This window comes from Carcharhinus amblyrhynchos, chromosome 27 (assembly GCF_965287045.1).
Source record: "Carcharhinus amblyrhynchos chromosome 27, sCarAmb.v2.hapA, whole genome shotgun sequence".
NCBI classification, from domain to species: Eukaryota; Metazoa; Chordata; class Chondrichthyes; order Carcharhiniformes; family Carcharhinidae; genus Carcharhinus; species Carcharhinus amblyrhynchos.
The window spans coordinates 29,015,379-29,042,554 of NC_137350.1; the positions used below are offsets into that span (position 1 = coordinate 29,015,379).

The following is a 27,176-nucleotide window of genomic DNA, read 5'->3' on the forward strand; positions in this document are numbered from 1 at the left end:
CCCCCACTTTCCCAAACCCCTCTATTGCAATCTTCAGCCTCTCCCACCCAGCCAGTCTTGGCTGGGAACTGTCCTCAAGCCACCTGTCACTGCTATTCCTTTCCCTCCTGCCATTCACAGAATCCCTACGATGCAGAAGGAGGCCATTCAGCCATCGAGCCTGCACTGATGACAATCCCAACCAGGCCCCTTTTCCATAACTCCACCTATTTACCCTTCTAATCTCCCTGACACTAAGGGGCAAATTTAGCATGGTCAATCAACCTAACCCTCACATCTTTGTCCATCAGGTTGTCCATTTAGTCAACTGATAGTCGGAGCTAAAGAAAAATTGATATTGAGGTCCTGCCGTGATGATCAGCAGGCCCTCTGCATCCTCAGCCTGGCCAGATTCTTTGGTTGTTTTCCAGCTCATTTGCAACTTCCCCATTTCCCTACAAATATCAGGGCTAATGGCTCAAAGATGGCTTTCCCTCCTCTGGTACAACTGCAGTGTTGGCCATTGTATAAGGAGGTGATGGCCTAGTGGTATTATCGTTAGGCTATTAATCCAGAAACTAATAAAAGTTCTGGGGATCTGGGTTCGAATCCCACCACAGCAGATGGTGGAATTTGAAGTCAATTAAAAAAAAATGCCTGGAATTAAAAGTCTAATGATGATCATGAAATCATTGTCAGGAAAAACTTACCTGGTTCACTAAGTCCTTTAGGGAAGGAAATCTGCCATCCTGTCCTGGTCTGGCCTATATGCGCCTCCAGAGCCACTGCAATGTGGTTGACTCTGAACTGCCCTCAGGCAACTAGGGATGGGCAAGAAATGCTGGCCAGCCAGCAACACCCATATCCCATGAATGAATATTAAAAAAAAATGACACCACCAATTAATGGAACAATGGCAGGCTTGAGACATTTTTAACAATGTAACAAAGCTACCATTATAAAATCTGGAATGCAAGTCACGCCAATGTCTAAAGCATTCCTCTATCTCACTTCTGCTGGTTGCATATAAACCTTTGTAAGTCACCGGTGCACCAACCATTCTTATTTATTTAGAACATGCACACAGTGGTGAGTTATGGACAGTGGATTTCTACAGTACCTCATTAAATAACAATTTATATTACATACCATGATGAGTATACAGAAAGCATTGACAAAGCTTATCCTGAAGATAGGAGCAAATCACTCGAAGACATTCACCCCCGTCTCTAGCAATGCTGTAAGTGCAGAAACTGGCATATTAATTTGGATTTCTGCAAGATAACCTCAGTTTAGTTGAAGACTAAGAATTTCAGAATAAAAATACTTTTTCTTTTCCCAAAAGAAATCAATAACCCAAAGTACTCATTTTCCAAAAAAGGAATTATTGGTTTCTTCAATGTTGTCATCACAAATTGAAGTTGCTGTGATTTATGTATCCCATTACATAGTGTAAACGGTGTCAATATATGATGCATGTCTCTGCTGCCGTGTATTTCTGAAGTGTAATAGTCCTTCACAGTTCCTCCTATTCTCATCATTGCTACCTTCTAGAAGATGCTGAACCAGTATTAAAAGGGCACCGTCTTTATGTTTTTAAGTTTTAAGTGGTACAAAGCAGGCTTACATTAACACTGCAATTAAGTTACTGTGAAAATCCCCTAGTTGCCACATGCCAGTACACTGAGGAAGAATTTTGCATGGCCAGTGCACCTAACCAGCACATCTTTTACACTGTGGGAGGAAACCAGAGCACCCAAAGGAACCCACGCAGACACGGAGAGAACATGCAGACTCCTCACAGACAGTGACACAAGCCGGGAATCACACCTGGATCCCTGAAGAAGTATTTCTCATATCTTTTTCACTTGTCTGAGAAAACCACATCATCATTGTACGAATCTTGTTGAAATGCATCATTTTGCCACTGTGCTGTCAAAATGACACAATGGTTAGCACTACTGCCTCACAGCACCAGGGACCTGTGTTCGGTTCCTAGCTTAGGTGACTGTCTGTGTGGACTTTGCATGTTTTCCCCAATGTCCGTGTCGGTTTCCTCTGGATGCTCTGGTTTCCCCCTACAGTCCAAAGATGTGCAGGGTAGGTGAATTGGCCATGCTAAATTGCTCCTTAGTGTCCCAAAATGTGTAGGTTAGGGCGTTAGCAGGATAAATACGTGGGGTTACGGTGATAGGACCTGGGTAAGATGCTGAGTCTATGCAGACTTGATGGGCTGAATCGCCTCCTTCTACAATGTAGGGATTCTATGATCTTCTGTTATCTATGACATTGTGTTGCAACACAGTGGAACACACATCTCTGGGTTTTCCTCTTTTGTCCGGAGGTTACTGCCCTTAAATCACTTTTTTGCCCAATTGCAGAGCTGGAATAGTGGCATGCTGGCAAAGTGATTAGCACTTCTGCCTCACAGTGCCAGGATCTGGGTTCGACCCCCAGCTTGGGTCACTGTCTGTGTGGAGTCTGCACGTCATCCCCATATCTGCGTGGGTCTCCTCCAGGTAATCCAGATGCCTCCCAATCCGAAAGAAGTGCTGGTTATGTGCAGCATGCTATATTAGCATGCTGGCCATGCTAAATTCTCCTTCAGTGTACTCAAACAGGCGCCAGAGTGTGGCGACTTGGGGATTTTCACATTGACACTGCAATGAAGTTAATGTAAGCCTACTTGTGACACTAATAAATAAACTTTAAAGGAAGTTTTATTTCAGGAGATTAAAGGCAGAGGGCAGTAGGAACGTCGCTGTGATTCCTGTTGGGCCCAATTTTCCACTTTTCAGTTCTTTAACTCTTCCAACATGAGGAGCTTGGCAGATTTTGTGGCAAGGTGGACAGGAGGCCACCCACCCCGTTGTGACCTCATGGGGTCAAATGTGTTGGCGTCAGTTTTAAAGGGCATGCAGGTATTCACTCATCGCAGGTCAGGGGCTTGTCGTTATGCCTCAAGAATCTTTGTGGCTACCACTCGTACTGGTGAAGGTCATAGATGTGAGTTGCCATGTTCTGGGACATACAGGGGCCAATGTTGCTTTCAGTCCATCTCTACACAAGGGAACAGCCGACGATATACTCATGCTTCTGCCAATACTTGCCAGTGGTACAGTCAATGTTGACTTTATAGAGAGGCCTTGCTGCCTCGACCCTGCATGACGATGTGCCAGTTGATGACAGGTCCTCTATTTCATCTGGATGAGAGACAGGATCAAGGCAGGGATGCCTGCCTCATTGATGCCTCAGTGGATTTGTGAATGGATTGAAGTGCTAAATTTACAACTGAGGAGCTTGTTCAGGAAACCCAGAGGTCACAGAAATATAGGCATCAACAATGAGGGATTTGCGGGTGAGGGGGGGGAGATTTTAAAAAAAACAAAGATATTCTTTTATTACAGTTGATCTATTGGTGATTCCGCTGAAGTATACTTTAAATAGTTCCAATTACTTCTCTCAATGATGCACTCACCGTGCTAGAGAAACATCAGCTACTTAGATCGATATGAATTTGTCTAAGTTTCTGCTGCACTGCCTCGGGGAACAAAAAAGAGCACAGAGCACAACCGTGTAAAACCAACACTACCACCAATGATAAAAGGAAATAGTATCTAAAGCAAATGGAAAATCCGACCCTTGAAGCTGTTGACTCTGGCGTGAAACACTTGGGAATTCATGTAGCAAGCGCAAAGGATTTTTTTTTAAAGTATGTCTCCAGTAAGACCTTGCTGCATTTACATTCCTCAGTTGTGTGCAGAACCTTACTGCTCTCTGAGTCACTCGTATTTCCATACGTGTTCTGAAGTTACGGTTCCTTACAATTGAGGGGGTTCTTTCTGAACATTATCGTGTTTTGGGATTGGGGGGGAGGTGGGGAGGAAGTGGAGGGGTGGTGGTGTTCCAAAGCTTTCAAACATTCCGTAGCAGTTTATAAATAAAGCACGTACAAAATCTAGCTGACTGTAATAGTAACTAAATGCATAATAGCAACAAACAATTTTAAATAATTTCCAATGTGTCAAGCAATTAGCAGCAAGTAACTAAATATAATAGATTAATCCAATATATTTTACCAATAAAATGTATGCATCATGTATTTTAAGAACAAAGTTAAACAGATCAATGAATGAAAAGAAATCTATGCTTCAAAATAGCAGACAGTCAAATTTACTGTTTGGGTGAATAGTCAAAGGGTAATACTTAAGAAAATGTAGCATTGTGTTTTTACAATGTTAGAAATGCACATTCATCATTTTTAAACTAGCTGTCACTGGACAAGCGGCACAGTGGCAAGCACTGCTGCCTCCCAGCGCCAGGAACCCGGGTTCAATTTCGGCCTCGGGTTACTATCTCTCAGTGGAATCTACACTTTCTCCCCGTGTCTGCGTGGGTTTCATTCGGGTGCTCCGGTTTCCTCCCACAGTCTAAAGATAAGTAAAGTTTATTTATTAGTCATAAGTAAGGCTTGCATTAACACTGCAATGAAGTCACTGTGAAATTCCCCGAGTCACCATACTCTGACGCCTGTTTGGGTCAGTGCACCCTAACCAGCACGTCTTTCAGACTGTGGGAGGAAACCGGAGCACCCAGAGGAAACCCACACAGACACGGAGAGAACGTGCAAACCCCACCCAAGCCGGGAATCGAACCCGGATCCCTGGCACTGTGAGGCAGCAATGCTAACCAACGTGCCACCATGCCGTCATGCAGGTTAGGTTGATTGTTCATGCTAAATTGCCCTTTAGTGTCAGAAGGATTTGCAGGGTAAATACTTGGGGTTATGGAGATAGGTCCTGGGTGGGTTGTTGATGGCCCAATGGCCTCCTTCTGCATTGTAGGGATTCTATGATTTGTTAAACTAAAGAAATTTCGTCTCAACATTTAAAATGTATTAATCGTGCCACAGAGTTTGATTAGATGGGTCTTTCCTCTGGGATGACAAATAAATAAGACATTTTTTCGTCAACTTTAATTTTTCAAAGCCTTCCTTCCTGAGCGTCTTTCTCATTGTCTCACATGTAAGTTCTATTTCCTCACGTGCAGAAGTTGGGCATTGATACTTTTTCTCAACAGAAAGTGTGCACGTTGAATATTTATCAAAAACTCAGTTTCTACCAGAGCAAATGCTACATCTTTCAATTCGATTTTGCAGGGGACATTATGGACAGCATTCTCTGACCTCACCCACAACTGGAATTCTCCAGTCCCGCTGCAGTGATTGGAGATTTGGCTGAAGAATATTCTCCATTCTTGCTGGCAGAGGTAGCAGGGAGTGTCAGACCAGAGAATTCCAGCCTTTTTTTTCGGCTGCTTCATTATTCTATGGTCATTGTTTTCACCAACAGTTAGAGATTTGTAGGTAATCACTTCATGTTAGTTACACTGCCTGTAGAAAATACGATTTGCAGGAAATTGAAACTGTTTTCAAATTACAATTAAAATCAAGGAGTAAGAGGTAGGATACAATGAAGGGACAGAATGACTTACAGAACTTGATAGAATGAGGGCAGTATGGTGGCACAGTGGTTAGCACCACTGCCTCACAGCATCAGGGACCCGGGTTCAAATCTCAGTTTGGGTCTTTGTCTGTGTGGAGTTTGCACGTTGTGCCTGTGTTGGCTTGGCTTTCCTCTGGATGCTCCGGTGTCCTCCCACAGTCCAAAGATGTGTGGGTTAGGTGGATTGGCCATGCTAAATTGTCCCTTAGTGTCAGGGGGACTAGCTAGGGTGAGTGCATAGGGTTATGGGGATAGGGCCTGGGAGGGATTATGGTCGATGCAGACTCGATGGGCCGAATGGCCTTCTTCTGGACTGTAGGATTCTATGTGCTCACAGACACATAGTTTTTGCTGTATTTTACAGCAGACACTTTGAGAGCCCTACATCTTACTTGATATGGCAGCATTAGCTACTGAGAAACACGAACAACTCAGGAGCTGTGAATGTTGCTGTATCAGCAGAATATATTACAACAAGAGTCAAATTACTTGACTTGTACCACAATGCAGTGTTTGAGATTAAGCTTTGCCTGATCCCCATGAAGAATTGCAGAATGATTTACAATCTCAATATGTAATTTAGGTCTGCGTTTCCAGTGCCAGAGAAGGTGACAGCAGCTATTAACTCTGGCACTACCGCATGTTTTTTCTTTCCCTACTAAGTTCATGAAACTGACCATATTGCATTCTCCAAAGAACAGCACAATTGCAACCGCAACGAATGGAAAGTCAGTGATAATTTTGTGTCACTGCTTGATCCCTAAAGGTCCGCAAACTATTGAATGTCAACGTGCACTAAACTACAATCATTGCAGGTAGGAAGGGGATTTTAACCTAATGCAATTGGTGTTGAAAACGCCATCATGCAAGCTTCTACGGATTACCTCATAGAATCATAGGAACTCTACAGTGCAGAAGGAGGCCATTGGACCCATCAAGTCTACCCCATCTACAATCCCACCCCATGTTAGAATGTAACCGGTGACAACTTTGATTGGATGTAATGTGACCAATGGGAACAAGATGTAAAGATCAGCTGACCCAGTAGAACATGGAACTAATTACAGAGTGATGTAATAGTCAGCTGACCAGCTGATTCACTATAAATAAGGAAATATGTAGAATTGTGGGGAGCTTGGAGTGGCCTAGGGTGAGGCTCCAAGTTTGGAGTAATGATGGTTCTTTATTAAACTCTTTCTTTGATTTAGAAGTTGGAGTGAGTTCTGTTGTATTTTCATTTGCTGCATTTTGAAGAGTTCCTTTGAGAAAACACCCAGGCCCTATTCCCACAACCCCACATATCTACCCCACTCATCCCTCCAACCTACATATCCTGGGACAGCTTGCCCAATCAACCTAACCCATACATCTTTTTTACACCTGACCCCATTATGTTTTAGTAACAGATGAAAGTTTGAGATTTTGTTGTCAGTCCCCTCTACTTTGACAAGCATAGGTACGCAATTATTGAAGGAATAGGAAAAGATATACCGAGGAAAAGATGTGCTTGCCAAAGAGGGAATGTGGCAGAGGTTCACTAGACCAATACCGAGGTTGGCGGGACTGTCCTACGAGGAGAGTTTGGTTGGATTGGGCCTATATTGGATTGGGGGAGAAAAGATCTGGCTGAAATGTATGAAATTCTAACGGGGCTGGACACAGTAGATGCAGGGAAGATGATTTCCCTGGTTGGGGAATCTAGAACCAAGGGACACAGACTATTTAGGAATGAGACGAGAAATGTCTTCATTCAGTAGGAGTTCTCTACCACAGATGTTGTGGAGGCCAAGTCACTGAATAGATTCAAGAAAGAGATAGATCGTTTTTTTAGATTTTAATAGTAAGAAGTTTCACAACACCAGGTTAAAGTCCCACAGGTTTATTTGGAATCACAAGCTTTCGGAGCGCTACTCCTTTATCAGGTGAGTCAAGATTTTAATGGCATCAAATGATAAAGGCAGAAAATTGGAATATTGAGATAAAGGATTCGCCATCGTCACACTGAATGACAGAGCAGACTCAAAGGGCTGAACAGCCTAGTCCTGCTCCTAGTTTCCGTGTATCCATAATGTGTTAGGGACTCATAGTTCCCCAGAAAGTCCTGCATAACATTCACAGTTTAAACTTTATTTATTAGTGTCACAAGTAAGCTTACATTAACACTGCAATGAAGATACTGTGAAAATACCCTAGTCGCCACACTCAGGCACCTGTTCGGGTACACTGAGGAAGAATTTAGCATGGCTAATGCACCTTATGAGCACATCTTTTGGACTGTGGAAGGAAACTGGAGTACCCGGAGGAAACCCATGCAGACATAGGGAGAACGAACAGACAGTGACTTGAGGCTGGAATTGAACCCAGGCCCTTGGCATTATGAAGCATCAGTTCTAACCACTGTGCCATCCAGTTCATGAACCACCACAATTCAACTGAATTCACAATAGATCTCCCAGGAAAAGCACACAAAAAAAATACTGGTTGAGAACATGTTGCATTCTGATTAGTGAGAAACAATCCAACCAACCCAACCAAACCAAACCAACAGCGGATATAAACGACAGATAAACCTGACTGCCCCATGTCATACAAAACCACTCCATCTTTAATGTATGAAATATTTAAGTTGCGACAACCAACAAGGATCAAAAGGTTCTTACCAGTTTGAGTTGCTGCCCATTCAGCAGCCTCAGTACGCCAGCGACAGAGGGAGAGGGCTACTGAAACCAGCAGTAAGGGCGATGGTTGAATGGTATTATGGCTAGATTATTGATCCAGAAACTCAGCTAATGTTCTGAGGACCTGGGTTTGAATCCTGCTACGGCAGATGGTGGAATCTGAATTCAATTTTAAAAAAATCTGGAATTAAGAATCTACTGATGACCGTGAAACCATTGTCAGTTGTCAGAAAAACCCATCTGATTCACTAATGTCCTTTAGGGAAAGAAATCTACCATGCATACGTGGTCCGGCCTACACGTGACTCAAGAGCCATAACAATGTGGTTAACTCCCAGCTGCCCTCCAAGGGCAACCAGGAATGGGCAATAAATGTTGGCCAGCCACAGACACCCATGTCCCATGAATGAATAAATGAAAAAAAATCAGGAAAACTGCTTTGCCCTGAATTGCTGAGCTTCATGAGTTTTATTGTGGCTCCACTCATCCACAGGTGAGAGGTGCATATTTCATTTCCATTCTAATATGAGCCTTGTAGAGGGTGGAGTCACTGAGGGATGAAGGAATGAGCCACTTGTCTCAGAATACCCACACTCTGGCTTCCTCTTTGTTTTTTATTCATTTGTGGGACATGAGCGTCGCAGGCTGACTAACATTTATTACCCATCCCTTGTTGTCTGAGGGCAGTTGAGAGTTAACCACATTGCTGTGGCTCTAAGTCACATGTAGGTCAGACCAGGTAAGGACAGCAGATTTCCTTCACTAAAGGACATTACTGAACCGGATGGGTTTTTCCAACAATCAACAATGGTTTCATGGTCATCAGTAGATTCTTAATTCCAGATTTCTTTTTATTGAATTCAAATCCCACCATCTGCTGTGGCAGGATTTGAACCCGGGTCCCCAGAACATTAGCTGATTTTCTGGATTAATAGTTTGCAACAATACCACTAGGCCATCATCTCCCTGTGGGCTTGTAGGAAAGATCCAAAATAATAATGGATGACTTCAATATACAGATTGGTAGAGTCAGATTGGCAAAGGTAGCCTGGAAAATGGTTTAAATTCAAGTTTATTTATTTGTGTCACAAGTAGACTTACGTTAACACTGCAATGAAGTTACTATGAAAATCTCCTAGTCACCATACTGGAGTGCCTGTGGGACATTTTGGGCTGCGTTCACCCCAAGTCTGGAAAACCTGTCCGAGGTCGACAGACCTTTACATGCCCACTATGATTCCCATGGCAGGTGAGACGGGAAAATTCCATCCTTCATGTCCATTTGAAGGGGTGAAGTGTGGGTCTAAGAGTAGTATTTCAGATTCGAATAATGGCAATTATAATTATAAGGGTATGATAGCAGAGCTAGCTAAAGTGAATGTCACACGAGGAAAGACCAAGATGGTTCGGATTATATTCACTGGAGTTTAGAAGAGTGAGAAGGGATCTCTTAGAAACTTATAAAATTCTAACAGGTTCAGACAGGGTAGATTCAGAAAGAATGTTCCTGAAGGTGAAAGAGTCTAAAACTGGAGGTCATAGTTTGAGGATAAAGGGTAAACCTTTTAGAAGTGAGGTGAGGAAGAATTTCTACACCCAGAGGGTGGTGAATGTGTGGAATTCACTACCACAGAAAGTAGTTGAGGCCAAAATGTTGTGTGATTTTATAAAGGAATTAGATATGGCTCTTAGGACAAGAGGGGTCAAGGGATATTGGGGGGATGAGGGGGGAAATCAGGATATTGAATTTGATGATCAGCCATGATCATAATGAGTGGCAGAGCAGACTCAAAGGGCTGAATGGCCTACTCCTGCTTCTAGTTTCTATGTTGCTATGAACTGAGAAATTAGTTTAAAAGATAGGATGGGAGCGATGCAGTGGCAGAGTTTTAAAGATTTATTTAATCATTCTCAGCAATGAATTAACCCGGTAAGGAAGAAAATACATCATCCATGTCTGAATAAAGAAGTTAAGAATTGTATCAAATTGAAAGAAATATTGTACAAATCTTCAAATATTAGGGAATAGGTCAAGAGATTGATCAAATTTTAAGATTCAGCAGAGGATGAACTTAAAAAAATGAAAGAGGGAGAAAATTGAGCATAAGAGAAAGCTGGCTCATAATATATAGCCAATGGTAACCGTTTCTACAAGTTTTTATATAGGAAAAGAAGAACTAAAGGTAGTGTTAATCCTCTGGAGAATGAGACTGGAGAATTGCTAATGGGAAACAAAGAATTGGCAGAGGCATTGAACAGATATTTTGTGTCTGTCTTCACTGTGGAAGACTTAGAAAACCTCCCAAAGATATTTGAAGATCAAGAGGTGAGCAGAAGGGAGGAACTTAAAACGATCACCATCATTAGTGAAAAGCTGCTGGGAAAACTAATAGAAATAAAAGCTGACACCTTCCCAGTCGTGACAGCGTGCACACTAGAATCTTAAAATAAAGTCACTGTAGAGATCGTAGATATGCTGGTTACAATCTTCGACAATTCCTGAGACTCTGGAAGGGTCCCAGTGGACCCTTTCAATCTGAAAATAGGCTATTGTAACACCATTTATCAGGAAGGGAGGGAGTCAGAAAGCAAGGAACCACAAGTCAGTTCACCTAACATCAGTCAAAGGGAAATTGCTAGCATCTATTACTAAGGAGGTTATAGCAGGATACTTAGATAATCATAGCATGATCAGGCAGAGTCAACATGAATTTGTGAAAGGGAAATTGTGTTTAATTAATTTATTAGAATTTTTTGAGGAAGTCAAGGGAAACCTGTACCTGTAGGCGTGATGTACTTGGATTTCCAAAAGGTATTTGATAATGTGCTGCATAAAAAATAAATTTTAAAGAGGGGATACCAGTGGGGAAGTGGACTTGAAACCAGGGAGAATTCAGCCATGAACTGATTGAATGGTCAAGCAGACTCGAAAAGCTGAATTTGCCTACTTCTGCCCCTGACTCTTATTTCCTAAGTTCCCATGTTCCTACATCGGAAGTTAGTACCCAAGAAAGCATGGTGTAAAGGATAATATATGATCATGGAAAAAGGATTTGTTAGCTAACAGGAAGCGAAGAGTATGGATAAATGGGTCTTTTTCAGGTTGGCAAGGGGCGGCTTGGTGGCACAGTGGTTAGCACTGCTGCCTCACAGCACCGGGGGTGGGGGGGAGCCAGGTTCAATTCTGGCCTTTGGGTCACTGTCTGTGTGGAGTGCTCACATTCTCCTCGTGTCTGCATGGATTTCCTCTGGGTGCTCCAGTTTCCTCCCACGTTCCAAAGATGTGCAGGTTAGGTGAATTTGCCATGCGAAATTTCTCCTTAGTGTCAGGGGGACTAACAGAGTAAATACGTGGATAGGGCTTGGGTGGGATTGTTGTCAGTGCAGGCTTGATTGGTCAAATGGCCTCTTTCTGTACTGTAAGGATTCTGTGATTCTATTCTATTGCAAGCTGTAAGTAATGGAGTGTCAAAGGGATCAGTGCTGGGTCCTCAACTATTTACAATCTATACCAATAAGTTGGACAAAGAAACCGAATGTGGTTGCTAAATTTGCCGATAACACCAAGATAGGTAGGTAGGTAAGTTGTCAAGACAGGGTAGAGAGTCAGCAAATGGATATGGACCAGTTGGTTATGTGAGTTGACAACAATAAAGTAGATGGAAGTATAATGTGGGAAAATGTGAACTTGTTCGCTTTTGCACAAAGAATAGAAAACCAGCTCATTTAAAGTCCTGCAATTGCAGAACTGAGGTACAGAGGGATCTGGTGCCTGGTACATGAATCGCAAAAGATTAGTATGCAAGTACAGCAAGTGATTAGGAAAGCAAATGGAGTGTTCTTGTTTATTGTCAAGGAAATGAAATATAATATTTAGGGATGTTTTACTCCAGCTGTTCAGACCATTGCTAAAACAAATGGAAAACTCTGTATCGGGTCCATTTGAAAACAAATACATAATTACTTTAGAAGCAATATAGGGAAAGTTCACTCGAATCATTCCTGGATTGAGAGGCTTATCCTATAATGAAAGGTTGAACATGTTGGGCCTATATCTGTTAGAGTTCAGAAGAATGCGAGGTGACCTTAATGAAACAGAGAGATCATAAGGGGTCTGGATAGCGGGAGGATGTTTCCACTTGTTATGGAAGTAATGTTGGAGCTGTACAGAACATTGGTTAGGTCACAGCTGGAGTACTGTGTGCAGTTCTGGTATGTGACTGCACTAGAGGTGGTACAGAGGGGATTCACCAAAGTGTTGCCTGGGATGGAGCATTTGAGTTATAAGGAGAGACTGGATAGGCGCAGGTTGTTTTTTGTTTTCCAAGCAGAGAGCGGTATGGAGGTGCAAGGGCAGCACGGTGGCACAGTGGTTAACATTGCTGCCTCACAGTGCCAGGGAACCGGGATCAATTCAGGCCTTGGGTCACTGTCTGAATGGCGTTTGCTTCTTCTCCTCCTGTCTGCCTGGGTTTCCTCCAGGTGCTTCGGTTTCCTCCTACAGTCCAAAGGTGTGCAGTTTAAGTGGATTGTCCATGCTAAATTGTCCCTCAGTGTTCCAAGATGTGTAATTTAAGGGACATTTGAGGGGTAACTATGTGAGGTTACAGGGATAGGGCCTGGGTAGGATGATCCAGTGACGAGTCAGTGCTAGCCTGTTGGGCCAAGTGACACTGTAGGGTTTCTATACTTTACCTCCCCTTGACAGGGTGGACTATAGTTTCAAAAGACAGCACCTCTGACAGAGCAGAGCTCGAGTGTTGGCTTAAAGTTTTATTCAGAAGTGGAACTTGAACCCAGACTTTCCAAGCAAGAGGCAAGACCATGTCTGACACACTGAGCAGCTCAATGGTTGATTTTTGTCCGTGTGTCTGATTTATGGTCTTGGGGATGGTAATGTTTGTGTTTCCCCATAAAACATCCTGATATCCACTCTTTAGCGAGCCTGGCAGGAATGAAAGAATTGAAAGGTCCCCAAGTGACAGTGGCCTTTGTGTTCCTTTGGACCATTTGACCCTGTGTGATCCTGTCAGTGTATATTCCTACACTAAGTGCCGGTAATATTATTCCAAAGAGTCCAGACTCATTAATTAAACAAAGTACTACATACATCGTGTGACAGAAAGCTACGTTCACTGTGAGCTTTTAATCGCTGAACAAATTATTTGTATTACTTGGAGAATTGTGAAATTGGACAAGCTATCATACATGATTGCGCAAGGATTGAAGTTACACAGCCACATTTCAGTATTTAGACCAGCCACTAATACCTTATGCTTTTCAAAATAATGACTTAGCAGAATCTACTGCATCAGTGAGGGGACTCAGTGCCAAGATATACACCACAAGCCGTCTCAATAGACACCATTCAGTATAGTTAAGGAACCTTCACATCTGTAAGTTTAATATTTGTCAGGTTTGTGGTTGACCTTCCATCCTCTTAATTGTTAAAGGAAGTTTTGTCTTTGGGGCAGACATTTCTCCATCAGTGAACCTTTACTACAGTCGACCCAGTTATAGTTATTTCTGGAAATGCCTCAGCTATTTCCTATTAGGCAGCAGGATGATCATGCAGACTTCAGGCATTGGTCTAGGGGCCTCAGTGGACGCATGTCTTCTCTTTAACAAGCATTTCCCAAAGTGTAGTCTGTGTATTCATTTGATTTTTTTTTAAATCCTGGCAAACCTTCCACAGAAACACTAGCAAGCTAATTTGTAAGTAAGTAGAAGTCTTATGAACCCCACCAGTGTTCAGTACAGGGCCTCCCAAATCCTGGAATGGAAACGTGGAACGCTGGCTCTTAACTATTTTTGGGATTTGGAAAAAAATGAGAGAAAAGTGATGAAACCCGGTGAGGAAAAGTATAATTTTGTTGTAAATTATTCAAATAACAAAACATTTATTAAACTTCAAGGCACACAACATGAAAGGCAACAGTGAAGAACATTTAAAATGAATTACAATAATGGTTACCCAGACTGTATACTTAAATTACTCCCAAATCCAAATCTATCTACTTACCTAAACTCTGAGAATACACCTTCCCCAAAACAGCATCCCACAGGTTTTAACACTATGAGCCAAATCCAGCAAATAATTGCCACATGGAAGCTGTAGCTTTCTTTCATGAACCATTCTTCCAGGTGTCTCAGACAAACAGATTTCTTCTGCTTTCTTTTCTGCAACACAGTGTGATTCTCTGAGGGATCTGCTTGCAACACTGGGCATGGTTATGACCTAAGTCCATGAACTGCCAGACTCCACTTTGCTTAACAAAGTATCTGTTTCAGCCTGCTAGTTGGGCCGAAAGGCCTGTTTCCATACTGTAAACCTTTATGACTGTATGGCTAATCTGCATCTCACAAGTCCTCAGTGAAGTCAAATCTCTATCAGTTTCCCTTATATCCAATTCTTCATGTTTCATGTTTCATTTCAACTTCCTAACAGAAGCGAGTGATCTCCAACCAGTTACATCATTTACGAATGATTCTACTGTGAAATGTAGAGGTGTAAAAATGTCTAAGTGTTTTGTCCACAGCAACCAATCATTGAATGTCAGAAGGTCCAGGGACACAGTGGGTCCAAACTACAGACTTTCTTCTAGATTTTCCATGTCTGCACCTTCACCATCTAAACATCACCAGATAATCAAAACTTGAACAGTCTTATTGATTAAAAGAAATGCCCCAAATAGCAGCTAGCTACAAGTGCATCTTTGGCCAACAGCATTGGTGGCCCTTCCAGGAGTCAGGGATATCCAAAGTTGGCTGGGGATGATGCTTTCTACTGCAAAGGTTGGTGATTCAATGTAACAAAACAAAGACCTACCTGTTATTAATTAATAAGAACATAAGAACATAAGAAATAGGAGCAGGAGTAGGCCATCTAGCCCTTCGAGCCTGCCCCGCCATTCAATAAGATCATGGCTGATCTGTCGTGGCTCAGTTCCACTTTCCCGCCCTCTCCCCATAACCCTTAATCCCCTCTCTTATCAAGAACCCATCAACCCGCTTCTTAAAAATATTTAGCGAGGCAGCCTCCACCACTTCAACGGGCAGAGAATTCCAGAGATTCACCACCCTTTGAGTGAAGAAGTTCCTCCTCAACTCCGTTCTAAACCGCCTCCCCTTTATCTTGAGGCTGTGCCCCCTAGTCCTACTGTCTTTTTTGAGCGGGAAGAGTCTCTCCACCTCTATCCTATCCATCCCATTCATCATCTTATACGTCTCAATGAGATCTCTCCTCATTCTTCTAAACTCTAACGAGTACAAGCCTAGTTTATTCAGCCTCTCCTCATAGCTGAAATGAAACAAAAATTGCTAAATCATGAGTCAAGGTTAGAAATGCCTGCAGCTTCCCACATAGTGGGAAGCTATACATAAAATCATACAGTGTGGAATAGGTCTCTCAGCCCATTGGGTCTGCACCAACATCTGACCTCCCACCCAATCCCATCTACTTGGCCCATGGCCTCGAATGTTGTGACATATGGTGGAATTTTACAGCCACTACCAGCGAGGGAGTTTTCCAGTTCTGCCAAAGTCAATAGACTTTTGGACTGCGTTTTCCAGCCCCACCCCAGCTACAACGAGGCCATAAAATTTTGCTCATACAAACAAGAGTAGCTCGTTGAGGTTGCTCCGCCATTTGGTTAGATTGTGGCTGATCTGTTCCTCAACTCCAGTTACCTGCCTTTGATCCTTATCCCTCGATACCCGTACCTAACAAAAAAAAATCAATTGCAGTCTTAAAAATGTGTATTAACCCAGCTTTGGTAGCATCTTTGGGAGACTGTTCCAGATTCCATTACCCCTATCCACTCCCTAAGAGCCTAGCTGTAATTTTAAGCCTGTGCATACATAAGATATGCTTCATAAATCAGTAGTTAATTAGCATTGCAAATACTACATCTGAGAGGCTTGCATTCAGTGCCAACACATCATTGAATATTTTTGCTTTGTGTCAATCATGTGCTGGGTTGCCTCAGTACATTTTCTGCATTACATCAATGGGGCGAGCTGCAGTCTGGTTTATGCTTCAACAGGACTGTAGTAAACATTAGGAATGGCATCAAGGGCAGCACGGTGGCACAGTGATTAGCATTGCTGCCTCACAGCACCAGGGACCTGGGTTCAATTCCCTGCTTGGGTCACTGTCTGCGCGGAGCCTGCACGTTCTCCCCGTGTCTACGTGGGTTTCCTCCAGACGCTTTGTTTTACTCCAACAATCCGAAAGACGTGCTGGTTAGGTGCTAAATTCTCCCTCAGTGGACCCAAATTTACTGGAGTTCTATGAGGATGTGTCTAGGGCAGTGGATAGAGGAGAGCCGGTGGATGTGGTCTTTCTGGATTTTCAGAAGGCTTTTGACAAGGTACCTCACAGGAGGTTATTGCAGAAGGTCAGGGGACAGGGAGATGGGCGTAGGGTGTTAGCGTGGATAGAGGATTGGTTGTCAAATAGGCGGCAGAGAGTGGGGGTCAATGGGTGCTATTCGGATTGGCGGATGGTGACTAGTGGAGTGCCTCAGAGGTCGGTGCTGGGGCCTCAGCTATTTACCATTTATATAGATGATCTGGAGGAGGGAACCGAGTGTAGGGTGTCGAAATTTGCTGATGACACCAAGATTGGAGGAAAGGCAAATTGTGCGGAGGGTGTGGAGAGTCTACAGAAGGATCTAGATAGGCTGAGCGAATGGGCCAGGAAATGGCAAATGGAATTTAATGTTGGCAAGTGCGAGGTGGTCCACTTTGGTAGGAATAATGGTAGGAAGGATTATCACTTACGTGGTGAAAAACTGCAACAGGCGACGGTGCAGAGGGACCTTGGGGTCCTTGTGCATGAGTCGCAAAAACCCAGCCTGCAGGTGCAGCAGGTGGTCAGGAAGGCGAATGGGATGCTGGCCTTCATAGCGAGGGGGATTGAATATAAAAGTAGGGAGGTCTTGCTGCGGCTGTATAGGGCATTGGTGAGGCCGCAGCTGGAGTACTGTGTGCAGTTTTGGGCGCCGTACTTACGCAAGGATATTTGGCCTTGGAGGGAGTGCAGAGGAGGTTTACTAGGCTGATGCCAGAGTTGAGGGGGTTGAGCTATGAGGACAGGCTGAATAAACTAGGCTTGTACTCGTTAGAGTTTAGAAGAATGAGGAGAGATCTCACTGAGACGTATAAGATGATGAATGGGATGGATAGGATAGAGGTGGAGAGACTCTTCCTGCTCAGAAAGGATAATAGGACTAGGGGACACAGCCTCAAGATAAAGGGAGGGTGGTTTAGAACGGAGTTGAGGAGGAACTTCTTCACTCAAAGGGTGGTGAATCTCTGGAATTCTCTGCCCGTTGAAGTGGTGGAGGCTACCTCGCTAAATATTTTTAAGACGCTGGTTGATGGGTTTTTGATAAGAGAGGGGATTAAGGGTTATGGAGAGAGGGCGGGAATGTGGAACTGAGCCATGACAGATCAGCCATGATCTTATTGAATGGCGGGGCAGGCTCGAAGGGCTGGATGGCCTACTCCTGCTCCTATTTCTTATGTTCTTATGTTCTTATGTAAACAGATGCTGGAATGTAGCAACTGAGGCATTATCACAGTAACTTCATTGCGGTGGTCATGTAAGTCTACATGTGACACTAATAAATAAACTTTAAAACTTAAAATAAAACTTTATATTGTTCATAGAACGTTGGCAAATACACTATTTGAAATACATTACTGGATCATTGCTTCCTGGGTCTCCTGCAGAGGATTGAGGCCGGGGGGGGGGGTGGGAATCCCCATTGATGCACTGGGGAATCCCTCTTGGGAGTTCCTACATAAAGATTTACCCAGCAATTGTCCAGAAGCAGTAACTTCCCCTGGACCATTCCACTACGCTGGGAACCTTCCAACAAAGTGATTTAAATCACTAACTTCAAATGGTACTGCACGTTTTACCCTCATAATTACCCTGAAAGAGTTAAAAGGGAAAAAAAGCCCACCTCCACTTTGTCTTTGAAACTTACCTTTTCCTTACAATGGTCCCTTTAAACTCAGCTGCTTTATGGCAGCTAGTGCCGTAAAAAAAAAGGGGCACGTCCTCCTACACTGTGCTCCTCTTATATCTCGCTGGAGGGCTGAAGCTGCTTCACTGTTCCTGTTATAAAAACTTCCAAGAAGCCGATGTCTCTTCACCAAAACTGACTTACTTGCAATGATTTGCAATACTCAGGCAGGTACTTTGCAGCACAGAGTATTCACCCTGAAAGCTGGCAACCCAGACAATCCACAGTATGGCTGGGATTTTACGAGCTCGCTCATCCGGAAATCATAAAATCCTGCCCGAGGTCAATGAACCTTTCTGTTGTCCACCCCTCACCCTCTCTGATTCCCATGGCAGGCGGGGTGGCAAAATCCAGCCTATATGTTTCTGCAGAGCTCCCTGACTGGGGCAGTTTTAACAGGCCTCCAGTAAACAAACTCAAATTAACTTAGGGACAAATTAAAAGGGGCAGCCCCCCAAAAAGGAAGGGGGAGAATGGTCCAAACAAAAACCAAAGTCAAAAGGAGCTCTTTTAAGGCACCAAACAAGTGCTCTTTTGCATGCCAAACAAGTAAACAAACTCAACTTAACTTAGGGGCAAATTAAAAGGAGCAGCCCCCCAAAAAGGAAGGGGGGGCCAGCCTGAACAAAACCAAAGTTAAAAGGGAACTTAAAACATTAAATCAAAATGTGATTGTCGGGGTCTATAATGCACCCCAGCCCCTGCAGTGCCCAGCGGGTGCAGAAGGTGTCAACTGCGCCCGTGGACACCACATGCTCCCTCTCCAGGGACACCTGGTCGCTAATGTAGCCATGGTAGAGATGCTGGACGACCCCCTCGATCGTCCTGTAGACGGCACGCCTTGCCAGGAGGCCTCAATTAGGGAGCTCATATTCTAGCAGATCCAACTCATGGACCTCATTGAAGTCTCTGAGGTCATTGAGGAAAGTTGGGCAAGACAGGGGCTTTGGAAATCCAATGAAGGTAAGTCATTATGGAGTGGGAATCTTCCAGTGATTGCCACTCTGAGGAGATTATGGCCATTGTACCATATAACGCATATGTATTACCCTGAAGGTAGGACCAAGTGTAATCCAGCCTTTAAGATTATACAATCTTAATTGCAATAAAAAGGCCCACCCTGAGGTTATTAAAGGTTACATCCTCAGGCGTCAATGTAGGTTAATTAGGTGGCAACGTTTATTTTTATTCAAAGTCAGAACCAGCAAGAAATTATTGTTTTCCTTTTCCATACCTTTCAAATATGGAAAGGCAGCATCCTGGTGAATCTCCTCTGCACCCTTTCCATCAATCTGGGTTTTGTGGTTTTAAGTTTAAGATTCTCTAGCAGTATTCTGTGCTACTGTGCCCATTTTCTGGCTTGGTGTGTGAGTCATCATAACCCAGCTCTGTTTCCAACATGAAGTAGCAGTCTGGAGGAGCGGCCAATTCCACACAAGCAGAAACGCAGCCACTTGTCAGGTAAAACAAGATTAGATGGCGGGAAGATAATTGAACCAAGGCAGCAGAGGAATCATAGAATCCCTATAGTGCAGAGAGAGGCCATTCAGTCCATCGAGTCGGCTCCAACAACAATCCTGCCCAGGTCCTATTATCTTAACCCCACGTATTTAGCATGCTAATCTGCCTGACACCAAGCAACAACTTAGCAACAGCCAATCAACCTAACATGAACATCTTTGTACCATGGGAGGAAACCAGAGCACCCAGAGGAGACCCATGCAGACATGGGGAGGATGTGCAAACTCCACACAGAAAGTAACCCAGAAAGGTCAGAATCAAACCTGGGTCCCTGGCGCTGTGAGGTAACAGTGCTAACCACTTCACCCCCGTGCCATAAAGGGGGGAGGAGAATCAGATAGAAGGTGGAGAAGGCAGAGAGGAGAGGCCAAGAAGAAGGGGAAGAGCAATGGAATTTACCCCTCAAATCCACTGAAAAAAATGCAGATAACCTGGTTATTGTCTCAGTGCTGCCTGTGGGAGCTTGCTGTGCACATATTGGTTACCATGGGCAGGATTCTCCAGTCCTGCTGCAGTGAATGGAGATTTGGCTGCTCACCAAATTCTCTGTCTTCGCTGGGAGTGATGTTGGGGTGTGAACGAAGGGAGCATTCCGGCCAACCTTTCCCACACTACAACAATAACTACACTTTTAAAGTACTTCATTGGCTGTAATGAGACATCTTGTGGATCGTGGGCTATTCAAGTCATTCTTTAATTAGGGATTGCTAGCTAGCTACAGGATCCTTTGAGATGCTGAACCCTCCCTGGCATCGATGATTCAGAGAAATGCCAAACAGTAGACTCATCCGCGTATGAAGAGGGTTTTTGTTTCTTTTTTTTAATATCTCCAAGACAAGTGCACCGTTCTATGTTTACCTCTCTGTTGCTGGTTTCCCTTTTGTTCCCAGTTGGTTCAAAAAAAAATTGTCATTTGCGTAGGATAAAATAAACACGAGAAGTGTTGTGGGGGGGGGAGAGGGAACATCTAGTGGAGTTTAGTGTTTTAAAAATAACAATTCCAAGGAGAGATTCAACGTGGGCTCGCGGGTCAGGATGCACTGCTACCCAGAGAGCTTTGAAAGGCTACAATGAGACAGTCTGTTTAGCAGCACCGCAGCCTGAGGCAGGCAGACCTCCCTTCCACACATTGGTAAGCCGGCAAGTATGCACGGGTGATCCGCACACAGACAGGCTCTTTCATTTGGGAGGAATGTTACATTTCTTGGATGAGACGAAAGTAAATTGATCAGGCACTCATCACCCTCCGTTCAAGGCAGCCCCTGGCTGGAGCCAGGGAAGAGAAGGAAGGGGGGGGGGGGGGGGGGGGTGCACTGTCCCAGGCAGGGGGAGGATGAATAACTCTATTTAAGTTCCCTGTTGCTGGCGAAGGTGCCGTGTTGCATGCTAATGCAGAGAGTGGGGAGGGGATACAAAAAAAATAAGGAGAGGGATCCTGGGGGATGTGATTGATGCAGTTGTTCCCCCCCTGTTCTGCAGCCTTCTGCTGGCTCCATCGCTGACAGTCCTGAAGAGGAGGGTCGGGAGTGCCTTTTTTTTTACTGTGAGGGGAGAGGGGGCGAGATTTGAACTTCAGTCACTTGGTGTGTTCCCTCCCCTCCGATTGTCATGATTTTTTTTCTCTGCGGGACTTTTGGTGGGAAAGGTTGCTAATTCTCATTCCACCACCACCCCCCCACCCACTCCATCCCCCTTGGTGAAACCAGTAGCTGCAGAGGATACTCTGCTAACCCCTGGAGGGAGAGACAGAAAGAAGAATCGCCTGTGGTTTAAAGGTGTAACTGTGGAATTAACTTGTCCAGAGGAGAGGTGTTCTTTTCAAAGGAGGCTTTCTTTTGAGGGGGGGGAGGCTGATTTCCCTCCAACATCTGAAGGCACAGCAAGGGGGGGTGTTTCCAGCAACTTGTGCAGAAATGCTACTCGGTAAGTCAAGACAAGCGATGGGAACTTTAAGCACATAGTGGGTAGTGGAATTGCTGGCAAGAGGCAGGAGCGCTGCTCTCAGCTTGTGATGATAGAGACAGCGACATAGCAGGAAAGTGGCTCAGCCTTTTTCTCCAGTGCTGAGCTGGGTATGATTTATTTACTGTGATAATAATGTGACCATCATACCTTTTTGAGTGCATTTCAGCAGAGCTCATTATACTGCACTTGTTATCTAAAAAAAAATCCTCCTTCGAAGCTGGAAACGGGGCAACCTTACTTGCTAGGAATTTCATTTCGCTGCAACACACCAGCAAGCTGCCTGGTAGGATGTGGCTCCGTGTTGATCGGGTTAATAAGGCATTAAATGTTTTGATGATCACTTAAAGCAGACAGTCGCCCAGCTCCAAGTGCGACTACTGTCTGATACATTAGTGCCCAAGGTCTTTATCGAAACGTCTAGTGCTCCAAAAGCAAAAAGCCTCTGATTTTAAAAGTGGGGTGTTGTTTGGTGTTGGGCTTTAGGGGGTTGGATCAGCGAATGGACGTCGGGAGTGTGTTGAGGTGTGCTTGTGTTAAGATGCCAGACACCAGTCCTCATTATCTGTGCTATCAGTACAGCCACGTGTAATTAAAGGTGAACCCCACGTATGTATTTGTCTTCAAACTCATGTAGGCTGTTGGCCATGCAGTCTTTCAATCTTACAGAATGAAACACTACATTAAATTAGTCATTAAACCACATGTTGGAGGACAAATACTTTTCTTATATATTTATATTATATGTGTGTGGAACAGAAGGAAATAGCCTTGCTATATTGACGAAAGAAGTATGAAATCTCTCTGATGTTGAGTGCTCAGGGCTCATTTTCACCATTAAACAGTCTTTGATTAACATCCAACCGTGATTCCAGGCATGAGATAATAATCTCGAGTCATGTAGCTGCAAGCCAGATAATGCATTTTATTCAATAAGGTGGAATTACCTGAGTGTGACTACACGCTTTTGAAAATGTAATCACCGATGGCAACTGATTGAAAATATTCCGTTTGTCTTTCTTTTTCATGTCGGGAACGGGGGGTGGGGGTCGATGGGAGGCTGGGAGAGGTTCGCCCCTTGCTGGGGGAGGTTAGCCCCTGTACTGGTATGAGCCCATATTCCAGTGGTCAATGTACTGGGTACAAAGGACGGGAGGCGATGGCCTAGTGGTTTTATCACTAGACTATGAATCCAGAAACTCAACTAATGTTCTGGGGACCTGGGTTCAAATCCTGCCGTGGCAGATGGTGGAATTTGAATTCAAATTAAAAAATCTGGAATTAGGAATCTACTGATGACCATTAAACCATTGTCAATTGTCAGAAGAAACCCATCTGGTTCATCAATGTCTTTTAGAGAAGGAAATCTGCTGTCCTTACCTAGTGTAGCTCGCACATGACTCCACAGTGGTTGCCTCAACTGCCCTCCAAGGCCAACTAGGAATGGGCACAAATGAATTTTTAAAAAAATACTTTGAGCAGGTACATGGCTTGAAAGCAGTCCTGCTTAGTTGCCTATAGTAATTGGACATATTCCTGGGGGTTTTGTCATATAAGTTTTCCCTCCCCCCTGCCCCACACTCCTCCCTCATGTCATTGGTCACTTGTCAAGTCCTCCTACACCATTGCACGCCAATTGTAAAGCAAACAGATTTTTTTATTATCCATGGCAGAGGGCACCTTTGCCCATTGGTAGCCTGACAACTTAGTGCGTGAGCTGGTGTCAGGCAAGAAATGGTGGGGGTGGTGGGTAAGGTAAGACGAATCTTTTGGGGTCCGTTGTGCCCTCCTCCCGTCCACTTGACCTAACCCAATTTGATGCTCCATTGTCAGTCCAACAGCCCCTTTATCACTCCTCCTCCCCCATCATCTTTATAGTTATAAATGATACTGGTTAAAGAATTTGAAAACCATCATATACTTTTCTAACACATGTGGTCTATCCCCGGCTTCATTGTGACATTGTCCAGAAAATTCATCTTTAATCCCTGGAGACTCTGGGGCAATCCCAGGGGTTAGCAACCTGACATGCTGCATTGTTGAGTCTTTTGGACACTACACATGTCCTGGCAATTTGGCAGTCAATGGAAGACGGTGACCTGTGGAACTGCTGCTGTGACATGAGATGGCAACTTCACCCATGCCAACTGTAAAACTATGCCCTTGACACGGGCTAATAAAAACAGAAAATGTGAAAAACACTCAGCAGTCAGGCAACATTTGTGGAGAGAAGACCAGCATTGATGGACTGTATATTCCCCATCACTCACCACTCCCCCCCCCCCACCCCCCCGCAACCCCCAAGACTAAAAGATAGACTGGGACCCTGCACTCCAAAAAGCAATGTTATGCTCAGTTTTTCCTTATTTGGCTCAGGACTTCCTTTCTGCGCCCATCTGGGCAAGAGGTCCCACCTTTAGAGAGACTAGATACAAGTGGTGGTCACTGCTGAGGCCAGAGCCAGTTCCCAAAGGAGAGGAGGTTATGAAGGCTAGACTGGTGGCTAAGTCCTGGAAAACAGCAGGACCTGGGGCCTGGCTGGGTGGCAACTCATTAATTGGCCACTCTCAGACTTCAGTAGGTCTGAGGCCAGGACGGCTGCTCAACTCCTCTGCTGCCACATTGGGAGACAGATCAGGGATGGGCTGCAAGGAGGCAGGCAGGCCATGCACCACATTTTCCAAACATCCACACTGTCAAACATCCCATTAAATCCAGCTCAACATTTCAGAAACATCACAGAACTGAAATGTTGGGTGGAATTTTCTCACTTTGTTTTGCAGAATGGAGCAATGGGTGGGAATGACCAGGTGGAAGACATCAGCCCCCAGGAGCAGTGCTGGAGGCAGTGCCCAGGATACTGTCTGGACAATGCCAAGGTACTGCTGGGACATGACCCTTCTCCCCTGCCTGCCTGCCCCGCTCCGTCCTCACCTGTGCCTCTCTGGAGGATTGTGTTCACCAGGTGCATGTCAGGGGGAACCTGTTGTGATTCATACCAGTGTACCCACATGCCAATGTGAATGGACAAGGGTGGGGGGGGGGTGCTGTGGGAGTGGCAGTGGGACTATTAATCATGAAGGTCTGATGATGATGTTTAAATATATTCAAAGTAGGAATTCCTGCTACACCATTGTGGGGGGGGAAGATTCAGTCAGCGTGAAAGCTGTTTTGGGACTCCGTGCTGGACTTTCTGCTCCTGCAGCTGTTTCCAACCCCCAAAACCAGGAGCAGAAAGTCCTCCCCATCCCTCCTGCCAACCTGTTAATCTGTTCAAGCATGTGGTTGAAGGAATATTTAGAGTGTAAATTATTAGCGTGTAATTTTCGTACATAGTGAAGGTAGTGTGAAGGGGAGTTAAGCACTGTCTGTATTGTTTTCTCTCTCTGTGTACATTCTGTGCTGCTTGTCTTTATGGCTCACCCCTGGGGCAACAAAGAATGCGACTGTTCTCTGGCGAGCTTGCTCAATTAGTGCTACCACTGAAGCATTTGTAGTTCCGAGCGTTCTTGGTATTCTTCCTCTGGAAGTTGACATTTTGTTTGTCACTGCAAGTTAAACAGTGAAGCTTTGTCCTGATCAACCACTGAAAGATAACGTATTCAAGGTGATAACACAGACCTTTAAAATTCTGAAAGAAGGATAGATTTTACAAATCTTCCCCCGCTGTCTTTCCTCTTCCCCTCCAATCCCGCCACCTCCCAGCCAACCGGTCTCAATAAACAGACCCTAGTTGGAGGCACATATCGACAATGCTTTCAAATTATTATGATGAGATGAGCTCAGAGATTCCACCCAAATTCAAAATATCCAATCAGTTTGTGTGGTGGTGGCTCCAAGCCCATCTCTTGTCACATGGACCCTGTATGTTACCCCTGGTGTCCAAGAGTAGTAGAGGCCCAGAGGAGAATATTGGAAATGTTAGTATGAATGAATGCACTGGTGTTTTCATGACTAGCTTCAGGAGTTCAGTCAGTATTTATATATCCCCTTTTGTTCAGGGGATTAAGTGGGCGAGGCAATATCCACAATGGGGCTGATTGTAAACAGCCAAGTAAAGTCCCTAAGGAGAGAGTGTGATGGGCCAAATAACCTGATCTTATTCCATGTTGTTTTTGCTCCTTACCTTGCTGCCAAATCTCAGGATATAGAAAGTGAAGCTGCGGGAGGAATCTAAGAGTGTGATTTTTCTGGCCAAACTCGCTCCAAGGCAGGAAATCCCCACCTGAGGCCAACAAACCTTTGCGTGTCCGTATCCCACTCATTACAATTCCCGTGGTGGGCGGGACAGGAAAATTCCACCCTAAGAATCAGTCTGGATGTTCACACTTCAATTTCCTGAGGCAGGGTTTTCCAGCCGTTAACCAATGGGATCTTCTGGTCCTGCCGATGGCAGCGTCCTCCTGCCACCATCAGCACCGCACCCCCCCCCCCCCCCCGCCCCACCCCCCACCCACCCCCTCACTGGCATGGCAGGTGAGCCACGCAAAACGCCGTAGACATGGGCGGGACCAGAAGATCCAGCTGTCTGGGCCAATGGTGCTACCACAGGAGGGGTGGGGAGGGAAGGGGCAGGAGGAGGAGGAGGAATGGGGAGAGAAGGGGTGGGAGGGACTCAGGTGACTGTGTGGAGTTTGCGCGTTCTCCCCGTGTTTCCTGTGGGTACTCTAGATTCCTCTCACAAAGGGAGCGAGTGGGGAGAAGGGGAAGGGAGTGACGGGGGGTGGGGGTGGGGGGGAGGGGGAAGGGAGTGGGGGGGGTGGGGAAGGGAGTGGGGGCGGGGAAGAGGGGACAGGGATGTGGAAATTCCCACTGCTCATTAATGAAAAAGCCGGACAAGTCTAACTAGAAATTAGAGAGATGGAAACCTTATAGCCTTTTATTTTACAATTCCAGGAGCTTTATTTAAGGAAGACATGTTAAGACCTGTTCTTGATGGGACTGATCTGCTTGCTAAGTTCTCCTGATTTTGTTCTTTAGAAAACCCACATGAAAGGGCCAACACAAGAACGTGTGGCAGAACGTAGCGGCAGAAAAAAAACATGGCACCCTGTGAATGTCCACCTTTAATTTGCATTTCTGCAATTAATTCAAGTCTTTTGCGGCAATTCACAGGAGGGATAGATGTAGAGGGAGGAAGCCCTTTTATGTATTTTGTGGCTATGACAGAGATTTTAAAAAATGCAGTGCAGCGTGACAGGGATAAAGTGTGGTTTTAGTACTTAGAGGAAGGTTGAAAAACCAGATTTAAACTCTCTTTTTCTCAGTTGATTCCTGAAGATTAATTGACTCTCCCTTTGAGGTAGTTTGAATATTTGAAATCTCCTGAGCAAACAAATTATCACAATAAGTATTCAGAATTGTTAGGCTCCAAAATACAATTAATCTTGCTCAACGTGAGTCCAGAAAAAGCGAGTAACCCATTAATTTCAGGTCTTCAGCATTCACGACTTGCCTTTCCATCCACGGTTCTTTGGAAGTCTAGTGCAGAATAA

At 44.6% G+C, this 27,176-nt stretch overlaps 1 protein-coding gene across 3 annotated transcripts in view; it reads left to right on the forward strand.

Moving 5' to 3' along the window:
- The window catches only part of znf385c (zinc finger protein 385C), a 335,644-nt gene that overhangs the window by 103,846 nt on the left and 204,622 nt on the right, over positions 1-27,176 (forward strand). The window contains exon 1 of one of the 3 annotated variants that reach the window (XM_080213589.1): positions 21,437-21,642. The exons of the other annotated variants lie outside the window; for them this stretch is intronic. Within the exon in view, the coding sequence (XP_080069715.1) occupies positions 21,633-21,642 (10 nt within the window). The 5' untranslated portion in view covers positions 21,437-21,632. Of the gene's footprint in view, positions 1-21,436; positions 21,643-27,176 lie in introns of those variants that run through there. 3 annotated transcript variants of the gene reach the window in all.